This window comes from Nelumbo lutea, chromosome 1 (genome assembly GCF_056320005.1).
Source record: "Nelumbo lutea isolate HS-2025 chromosome 1, American lotus-T2T, whole genome shotgun sequence".
Taxonomy (NCBI): domain Eukaryota; kingdom Viridiplantae; phylum Streptophyta; class Magnoliopsida; order Proteales; family Nelumbonaceae; genus Nelumbo; species Nelumbo lutea.
In genome coordinates, this window is record NC_142684.1 from 4553456 (window position 1) to 4564526 (window position 11071).

An 11071-nucleotide genomic window follows, 5' to 3' on the forward strand; every position below is an offset into this window, starting at 1 on the left:
GGTATTATATAGGGGGAGATGTACCCAATTCACGATGGATAACGTATTGTTGATAGGCATGGGCAGAGTTCTTGTGTGCAAGAGATCCGGAGCCGTGGAACCCACCCACCCATTTGGAGATTCTGGACTTGACTTCTAAAATCTACACTAAAACCGAAATTCGGTGCTACCGCTCCATCATCTACAGTTGTCACGTCTCAACATGGTCCCCAACATTTTGGCGAAAATGCCAACCAACTCCCAACTCATCCTCCTGCCAACTCCTTTTTCCTATTCCCATTGCACCACAGCAATTTTCCAACTGTCATCGTCCGCGTTTGGCGGGAGGAGGTGTCATGGACCGGGTTATATTCGATCGACCTGAATTGATATCGATCCGACCCATCCCAGTAACAGTGCGCCAGTGCCCATGTACTTCCAATATTAGCTCCAACGTCTCTCGTATTATTTATATCCGTTATTAACGGCCATTTTTTGTGCCCCTCTCTCCATTTTAAAATTCAAAAACGGAAGAAGAAAAATGAAGCAAACCAAAGTACCAAACCACTAACAAAGCGCGTCCCAACAAGGCAATTACTAAAAAACGCGTTTGGTGTATTTGTTTTACAAAAAAAAAAAAACTAAAAAACGCGTTGAAATGAAAGACAGCTTTATTGCTTTTAATTAAGAGAAGAGAAGAAAAGCAACGAAGAAATCAAATTAGTGATCGATCCAGCCGTTGTTGTAGGACCCCAATGCCTCTTCTAAGCGCCTATTTTTTCTCCGCTCTTCTTTCTCTCAACAACAACTCCAACCACAAATTCTCTTTCCATGCCAACCGCTCTGTCAACGATTTTCCATCTTTACATTCTTCTTAATTCAATCCTCCTCCTTTTTGTCCCCAAGAAACTTAGATCATTTCTCGCTCCCTCTCGGTTCTCCAATTCCCAGCGCCAAACTAGTAGCACAGAAGAACCACCCAAGGAATCATCCCTACCTACGTCGTCGTGGTCGTTAATTCAGCAAACAATGGAGACGGCAGAGCTGAGGCGGGTGTTCCAGATGTTCGACAGGAACGGGGATGGGCGGATCACAAAGAAGGAGCTCAATGACTCGCTGCAGAATCTGGGCATCTTCATCCCCGACAGCGACCTCGGCCATATGATCGAGAAGATCGACGTGAACGGAGATGGGTGCGTGGACGTTGAGGAGTTCAATACATTGTATAAGACGATAATGGACGAGCGGGACGAGGAAGAAGACATGAGGGAGGCATTCAATGTGTTCGACCAGAACGGAGATGGGTTCATCACGGTTGAGGAGTTGAGGTCGGTGCTGTCGTCGCTGGGGCTGAAGCAAGGGAGAACCGTGGAAGATTGCAAGAAGATGATAAACAAGGTAGACGTGGATGGAGATGGGATGGTGAATTACAAGGAGTTCAAACAGATGATGAGAGGAGGGGGGTTTGCTGCTTTGAGTTGATGGGATTTGTAGGGGATTCATGTATATAATTTCGGAATTAAACTCCGGGGGCCTTTGTCATCAAGATTCAAGAATTAATACGTCACATTCAATCTGTGGGTTAATTGATTTTTTGTATTTGTGTGAATTGGTAATGGTTTTAATGTTGCTTATCTATATATTTCTTCACTTCATCTTCATCTTGGTCAGATCTTGAAACAAACCGGTTATGTTTGATTCTGGTTATCTGGTTTCGACCTGATTAATTAGGTGCCATTTGGTAAATCTTTTGTGGGTTTTTACATAAAAATCTTAAAGTAGTTCAACGTTTGGTTGGAGGTGTGCCTTTTTGTTTGTACACGAGATGAAAAAGGCGAGAAGTGTTATTTCTAGCTTCTCGAAACGAGTTTGAATTGAGCTTTTCACATCTTTTGGGGGTGGAATCTTTCAAACAACTAGATCTTCCCCCAACCACATGAGAAAAGACGAAAACTTAAACCGACGACCCATGCAGTTCAACCATCTCGGTCAAATAGATTGACCCATGATGTCATAACTAAAATTACTAAAATAAAAATGCTATATACTGATGTGTTTATACATACATTTTATAATTCTTTGTATTTTTCATGGTTTTTAAAAACTAGATCGGACTGGAAAAACTAGGATGTTTTACCCCAGAACCGTTATTTTGCCAAAAACCGTTGATCTGGTTAGCAAACCGCTAACTCGGGTGGTCAAACAGTTCAAACTGTCCAACAATTTTGGCCATTTTTAATTTCTTTTTTTTTTTTGTCAGAAGGGGCCATCCGTTTGGTTCAAATGGCTAGACAGATCGACCCGAGAACCGAATCCCTGATAGTTTTGTTATCCGGTTTGGTTTTAAAAACCTTGGTATTTTTACAAAAATATTTTATATATTAACTAAACCATGGGCTTTTTTTTCAAACCAAGTCGATGGTACCGTTTTTTGGAAAACTAGTAACTGAAACTGAACTAAAGTCGATCAATTAACTAGTCAATTGGTTCGGTTAATCTCTAGTTTGGTTCATTGGTGTTCATAGTATTATATATAATAAATATAAAATTTTATATTATAAATAATAAATAATATTATATATTATAAATGAATATATGTATTATAAATATATACATTTATAATATATATATACATATATTAACTGAAACCAAACTGATTGGTTAGGTAAATCAGAATTTTTAGTTCGATTCCATCGGTTCAGTTTGTTTTTACAGTATTTCTTGCTTACGCTTACCCTTGGCAGTAAGTGAGTTAGAACCAAGGTTTTAAAAACTGACCCAGAAACGGAATCGTTCTAGCCATTGGTTTCTGGGTCAACGGTTTGACTGTTCGAGTCAAACGGTTTGAGCATCTTACCCTTTAGATTGGAATATTAGGATAAGATGCACATTATATAAGAGAAAATAACGGTTGTCTAAAGAAAAGTATTGGCTGAGCTGCAAGAGTTTAGAAGAAGAAGAAGAAGAAGAAGAAGAAGAAGAAGAAGAGGAGGAGGACTTGTAGGCTTGCAGCGGCGACGACAAACTACAACGGCTTTCTCAATCTCAAATCTCTCTCTCTCTCACACCTTTTCACACAAGATTTCTCAGATATGAGATTTCTCAGTCTCAGATATGAGATTTCTCAATCTTAGAGATTTCTGATTTATGAAATTTGAGATTTCTCAATCTCGTATATGAGATTTCTGATTTCTCAAATTTGAGATTTCTCAATCTCAGAGATTTCTCGGATATGAGATTTGAGCAACAAATCGTTCTCTGGGTCGAACGGTTTACCAGTCAAATTGTCCAGGTCAATGGTTTTGACCAAATGCTGAGTTTGGGGTAAAACAGAACCGATCACCTGAACGGTTTCTAATCCGAACAGTCTGACCGTCCAAATCAATGACAGTTCGAAAACACTGGTCAGAACCATCAAGGGGGGACTCAAATAGCATAGAACCAACAAACTACACTAATGTTTTTAAGAATAATAACTCAAAATACACTGTTAACAAACATCATAGGGATATACCTCGAGACTGCAAGCAAAACATCCTTCCCTTCAAAAGACGAAGGTGGTTCAGACTTTTAAATGAAGAGTTTTTTTATCTCAACCACCCCAAAGAAAGAAAAATAAAAGAAAATGCAAGGGAGTATATAGACATCAAGGCTTCCCTTCAAAAGACGAAGGTGGTTCAGACTTTTAAATGAAGAGTTTTTGACCTCAACCACCCCAAAGAAAGAAAAATAAAAGAAAATGCAAGGGAGTATATAGACATCAAGGCTTTGACTATGTGCATGAACACTCAAATAATTCAAAACCCAAATCTCATAAGAGGATGGCGATGGAGAAGGGAGAACTGAGTAGAGTCAGCTTATTAATCTCTTGCAGAAGGAAAAAGATAGCATCATGGTTTTTAAAACTAGACCGGATAAAAAAAATTGGGATCTGTTTCGTTTTCCCAAAAATTAGATTTTTTCCCAAAATCGTTAATTTTAATCCACAAACCGCTGAACTGAGAAATTAATCATTTAAACAGTTCAAATGATTTAAACCATATTTTTATTTTTTTGAATTTTTTACTTTCTTATTAGAATGGGCCAAGCATTTGGTTCAAATGGTCAGACTGTTTGACCCTATAACCAGACCCCTGATTGATTCGATCAAACGGATCGGTTTTAAAAACCATGGATAGCACAACAGCTGAAGCTCACTATATTAATTGACAACTCAAACATGGTTTGGTAGTGCCATCGCGCACAGAGTTAACGTATCGTGGAAAATAGCTGGTATGCATAAAACCGCTAGGAAATGGATACTTCCTGCTATCCTTTGCGTCTCCCCACAAAGCATGTCATAGAAAATGGACCATGGTTAGTAAATGCTAAATAGATGTGTTTGGATCTAGGGAATAAAAGTCTGAAATCGGAATTAGAATGGCCCATTCCGATTCTTGCCATTTGGTTGGTGGGAATGAGAATCTCATTCCTATTTTAGGTGGAATGGGATTCTCCCATATAGGGGAATGACCATTCCTGACTCCTTTCTAGAGAATGTAAATCCCATTCCCATACATTTATTTTATTTTATTTTATTTTAACATAAAACCCCTTTTCAATTCAAACCCTTTGTTCTAAAATTCGAAGATTCTATAATCAGGGTCAGTTTGGTTCGCAGCCGGAATCGGAGCTGTTTGGTTCAACTAGAAGCTGGAATCAAAATCAGTCAAAGTTTCCAATTCTGCCCCTGTTAAAAGAACCTCAAAAGCATCCACTAATTATATATTTTCAACATATACACATTGGGAATTCATGTAATTAAACCGGTTCTATCCTAAGAACTTCCATCTGATGACATCTTTAAAATCAAATAATCCTCACTAACAATTATGATTTATGAATTATATCTAATAAAACATGAACAAATTCATGGTAGTTCACAGTACCTAAATATTGCACCAAACAAGAACAAAACTCACGAAAACAAAATTGCCATGCCACTTGAATGAGTGCCTGAAATGTCAAATTCAACATGAATGCAAGAACGATCAGATTCTGGGGTGTGAAGTTCTCTCCGCACAACCACATTAGACCTTCATTCAAATAGGACATGATTCAGATTTGAAAAGTACTATACTGAACTTAAAATCCAGAATTCTTAACTTCCACTAGTACCTGCATGGATGTTGAATATCATATACAGCATGACCATTTGCATTACTCCAGTTATTGCCTTTTACTGGCACATCTGCAGGATCATAAAATATGACCCGGTACTCTGGAACAACAGCAGTGCAAGGAGTGGAAACAGATGTATCATCCTCATCCCTCAGCAGCTGATCCAACTCAGGCCATACCGATTCTCGCCTATAACAACAATAGTTGAAGCCATGCCAAACATTTTAATACAACATAATGAAGAAAGTAAGGATGAAGCAGAAAAATATATCAATTAAAAAAAGCAAGAAAAATTCGTAGTACCATGTTGCAAAGTCATCTTCAATACACTATCATCATATCCAAGAAAGCTTTATAAGAATTTCAAGATAAGAGCTATAGATTTGACTGGGTATAATAATACAAAATTTCATATATTGTATATACTTTCTAATGTGATTTATGCATTTTGGTTAGCTTGACAAATACATACCAATATAATGATGTATGTATTAATTCATGTGTAAAAAATATTCTTCACACACATCTAGTGGTGGATCAAATTTAGATAACTTAACAAACAAATGAGTATGCTTAACTAGTCAAAATTCTACTAAAGAATAATGAGGCATATTGATAACAAGTAGCTACATTAACTCGATCTGTTCACAATTCAGAAGTTGTGTTAAGTATTTGTGCTTTAAATTAAGTGGCTATGCCACATAAGCTTACCACAAGCATTCATCGGCATGGCAGTGTAGGAAAAAACAATGACAAGCCAAACATCTAATCTTGAAAACAAATTGTCAAACCAAAATCTGATTAATTGGCTGCTTGTACCTAACAAAGAACTGAATTTATTTGATTGAATACCTAACCAACCACCCAACAGCAATAACAATAGAAAAAAAAAATACTTGGTACTAATGTTGCTGATCCTCAAATTATTAGATAACGAAATTTGGTTGCATATGCTAATATAAAATAATTAATGAAAAAAAGAGTTAACACTCCATCACATTGGTAGTTGATGAAGGGATGATAGATCCATCATATGGATAGACAAACCTTGTAGGTAGGTTGGGCGAAATTTCAAAAATCTCTCTCTCTTTCATGTGGGAATCGCATTCCCAATTTTAGAAAACTACATTTTCAATGATCAATCTTGAACCATAAACCAAACCAGATCTAAAACCAAAAGGGTAGGAGAGGGATATACCTGATATAGAGTAGTAGTAACTCCCAATGAATGTGTTCACGCCCAACGAGATCTCCAAAGGCTGCTCCCACTGAAGATGACACAGTGTAGATTGGAGCAGAATCAGCAGGGTAGTCCTTCAGCAAGAACTTGATTTTTCATCAAAAATCTGATGGAGGGGAGCAAACACAACTTCATATCAGTTTTTCTCCAAAAACTTATATCAATAACCTTTCTTGATCGCTCCTACAGGTGGGAATCGAACTGGCTATGGCGGCAACAGTAGGAGAAGGCAAGAGCAGAAGATGGCATCAGTCTAACTGTATGTTGTCTTCTCTCTTGTATCAGTAATCTGATTGGTGAACTGGGGTTCGCCCTTCTCCTCTATTTATAGCCATAAAGAGAGATTCTCCTAATCCCATTAGAAGTTTCCTAATTCAAATCTTGTAATTGGATCTGGACTCTCTTTAAGAGATAAGGAAACTTCTAATGGCGTGGGACCCAAACATTGATCTACACACCATTCACATGGGTTCATCCCAGCCTCTGTTACAAGGCCTTGCCAAATTCACTGTAGGAAACAATGAACCCCTAAGTCCATCACCATGGGCTCTTAATGGGCCCAACATTTACACTAAATGGTCCCTGGGTCAAGCCACCTTATAAAAACCCAAGGACTGTGGGTAGATGCAAGATTAGCCTATCAGGTATTATTCTCAATGGTCTTACACTTAACCTCTCAGCCCATAATGATCAAACACTGCACGACAAGAGAGGACCTCTCCCTCGACTGCAAGGTACAGTGACGCACTCTCTACTCACATCGATCCCAGGAATTAAAACATTTCGCAAACATTTTGAAATCATAATTGATGGAGGATGGTTTGACCCGACCTATGAAATGATGACACGTGGACCTGACTCAGCACGAACAACAGCTCAACATCATAGCCTGGCCACAACTAAGTAACGAGCCTATAGAGCAGCTTGCTATATCATAGCTCGCTGTAGGGGGAGCTCGCTACAATATGAGCTCCGGGTCCCCCGAGCTACCTAGAAGGGAATACTCCAAGACTACTTTAGCTTGTGAGCTAAGGAAACCAGCTCGCTCCAACCCTTAAGCGGATAAGTCACCCCAGAGACCAACCTTGGTAAGGGTCACCCCGAAGTACTCCTAAGCTTGGTACAAAGTAGCTCGCGAATGGGCTACGCGCGACGTTCTCAAGAAGCTTCTATCTGACAAGACCGTATCGGTCAGACTGCGCCACGTCTCTCGACTGACGACGCAACCCTTGTCCTTTCGATAGTATGCACCCACGTTTCTCGGAAAGTGGAGGCGTGCCTGCCCCCTTTGGGACGTGTCACTCATCCAAGCAAGTAGTACGTTGTAACGATCACCTACGCAGGCCTGGCAGGTAACGGCTGTGACAAGAGCCCAGTGGCGGTTTCACCCGATTTGACAAGAACGCTCCTATAAAAGCCCTTGAGGCGAAGGGGAGGAGATCTTTAGATACTTGAATACCTATACGCTCTCATACTCTCAACTTGACTCTTTACTTGCTCGCGAGCTAACCTCTTGAGCATAGTGATAAAGCGTGACCTACACTCTTAGCTTTCGCACTCTTTTTTCCTTCCCTAACGTTCTAACTTAAACTTCAGAGTATTTCCGTCGGGTAAATCCCCAAGAATCCTTCTTCTTCATCTTCTCTGGTGCCGTCCGCCGCCAACAAGGAGCTAGTCAGCAGCCAGGTAGGAGTGTCCGAATCGTGTCACATCAATAGTATATATATATATATATATATATATATATATATATATATTATATATGCAAAACAAATTTCAACGGTTAAAATCGGTTGTTGGCAGCTTTGGTTTCCATCAGAGAGAATGCATCCCTGATCATTCACTTTGTCCGACAAAGGGGCTGATCCTGCCATTATGATCACCCACTCAGATGAATTCTCGAATTGTCCCAAATATTATGGTTTTGACCCCCTCTAAGGATCTCACTGATTGGCATATCAAAGACGGCCCAATCTGACACATAATGTAGTATCATAATCAAGTATAGGGGTCAGGTGTAACATTCTAGTTTTGCCCATCTATCTCCAAGGTCTAGGGCAATATTAGAAATCTGGTCTGGTTCAGGGTTTTAAGAAAACCCACACTGCATATACCTCAGGTCTCACCTTGGTAGCTGAGACAAGCCACTCCAACCAATTTAACAGCACATCAGTGTCAGCCTTGGCAGCATAAATCTCCCCAGATCTATCCAACGACTATGAAGATTCTAAACTAACACGAGTCTCATATGTGTTCAGTTTAAGGGTATTACACAGAAACACACCATAATAACATGAATCAAATAGGTATTTTATTCATTTACATTAAATGTCATAATGTACATCATTTTGATTGGAGTTAAGGGCATACACTGACTAACAATTGAGTCATTATAGTTATAACTGATACTATCATCAATTTATCACTGATTAGAATTAACAAGGAAAGCATGATCATCCATACCATCTGATCATGGGCAAATAGGAAAATAGTTATAAAAGCACATATATAAGTGCTAATGTGATATCAACCATTAGAATGAATCTCCAATGGTATAAAAGAAAAGGAAACATCTATGTGCGACACCAAAAGCACTGGATACTGGAACTTAAAATATGGTTCACGCCAGTTACCAAACCCATATAAAGAGTACCTTCCAAGATCCTAAACGTATAAAAGGTGTTATTGTACTTATTCATGCTAACAGCAATGGCCAGTTGAAATTTTTATGGACAAAACAGGGAGGATAGGCAAAAGGGAGAAAATGATTCTAAAAGCAAATCCAAAGAGCAGTGCTTCTCAAAACCAAGAACCCTGTTAAATTCATAGCAAAGAGGTCAAACAAACATACCCTGTTCAGCAAGGAGCTCATCCACATCCTTTGCCACCTATTTTCCCCATAAAACATAAAGATCAGAATTTAAAAGTGAGGTAAAACAACAATATGAGAAATTTAATAATCGAACGAAGACGAAAACAATGATAGGAGAAGTTTCATAGTCGATTTTCCTTTCCTACCTATTGAAATGCTCATATTGCTTGTTACCGAGACCAAACACTCCGAAAGTAAGTTTCTCAAGCCAGGTTCCCCGCTCTTTTCTCTGCATATCCATCCATTAACCACAGTTAGAACCAATCAACACAATTATCAAAACATGACAAAAGTAAGCTTTAGTTCACAATGTTTACCTCAGTAAACAGCTAACCACATTCTTCTCCACTGCCCTGTCACTAGGAAGGTTTGGTGTTTTTTCCTAAACTTGGTTATGGCTAGGTTTTCCCTGAGAAGGTAGTGGACCACCTGTGGCAGTGGAAAGGCAAAAGTCTAGGAAAAAAAGGAACGGTATATTGGAGTACAGTGACACATGCAATCCTTTGGGGTATTTGGGAAGAATGGAACAGCAGAGCCTTAGAAAACAAATTCAGAAATGTGGAAGACCTAATCTCTTTCATAACTTTCCTCTGTAACCTTTGGGTGGTTAATTCTGAAGCTTTCAAAGGTCTGTCTCTAAATGACCTCCAAAGTAACCTTCCATCCATCCTACAGTCCTCTCCTAGAGCTGAATCAACCATGAGAAGCCTTATTATGGAAGAAGGTGGGATGATCCTACGCTTTGATGGTGGTGCCCAAGGATCTACCAGCCAAGCAGGAAATGGTGGTGTCTTCTGTGGGGGATCAGCTGGGCTTATAGTGGTCTGATTGGGAGAGTTGATGCTATAAAAGCAGAGGTTTTGTCAGCACTTGCAGGAATTTGGCTTGCTAAACAGTTGGGCTTTTGCTTCTTAACTATAAAAGGGGACTCTGCAAATACGATAGCCTGGCTAAGGGAGAAAGAAGGAGGGCCTTGGAGATTTGCTCATCTGCTAGTTGAAGCTCAAGATATCTTAGTCATTGAATGTAAATCTGGTCTGGATTCTTAGGGAGCAAACCACTGTTGCAGACATCATTGCAAAATCAGGGGTTTCTAAGGAAAGTTTGTATAGTGACTTCTGCTTACCTCTATAATCCTGCCTCAGCTGCTTTAGCTTGTAATACATTGTCTCATGTACTTGTTCCTGTTTTAATTTAATAAAATTTACCTTTGCTAAAAAAAGCTATGGCAGAAAATAGATATGAAACTCCTTTAATGACATTCTGCAATGACAATAATTACAGATTGCTTTACAAGACTGTCAACCTGTATCTATAGACTAAGTAAGAAATGAAACCACACTTCTTATCTAGATTCAAACTCCAATAGAAAACAGTGAAGCGACCCTCCATGAGCACCTTGTTAATTAGGCATTGCCTTGACAGTGCTAATGACTTAACCGACATGGGCAAACTTGACATAAAGAATCTATTACTGTGGATGGAACAAACAGCCAGGTGGTCCACTAGTCAACTTGTCTTTGACTTTAACCAAATTTTTGATAATAAAAAATTTTACTAAAAGAAAAAAAAAGAACATACTCTGGTGATAAGCAATCACTTAGAAAATTGAAGTAAGAAAAAACCCTTCTACCTCATTCCCACAACACATTAACTGAAACAACACCACTAATAAATTCCCAACAAAAATCGCTGCACTCTTCCCCCTAAGCAACAACAGACCACACTACAGACCAATAAGCCACTCCAGAGCAATAACTACCCTAACAACCCAATTGACCGAATACAAGCTCCAACCCAATGAGCAATGCACCCCTGCA

At 39.1% G+C, this 11071-nt stretch overlaps 1 protein-coding gene and 1 long non-coding RNA gene across 2 annotated transcripts; one reads left to right on the forward strand and one right to left on the reverse strand.

The window, feature by feature from the left end:
* Nucleotides 1–693: 693 nt before the first annotated feature.
* On the forward strand, nucleotides 694–1640 carry LOC148873264 (Calcium-binding EF-hand family protein). The gene has a single exon (XM_088961913.1). It carries the CDS (start codon nucleotides 811–813, stop codon nucleotides 1459–1461), a length of 651 nt encoding a protein of 216 aa, XP_088818039.1. The 5' UTR covers nucleotides 694–810; the 3' UTR covers nucleotides 1462–1640.
* Nucleotides 1641–4679: 3039 nt separating this feature from the next.
* On the reverse strand, nucleotides 4680–9702 carry LOC148873265 (uncharacterized). Its single transcript, XR_016105242.1, has 5 exons — nucleotides 9569–9702; nucleotides 9398–9480; nucleotides 9231–9267; nucleotides 5137–5328; nucleotides 4680–5054 (listed from the first exon to the last, which is right to left on the reverse strand). It is a non-coding gene; the product is annotated as an uncharacterized LOC148873265 (long non-coding RNA).
* Nucleotides 9703–11071: the final 1369 nt, after the last annotated feature.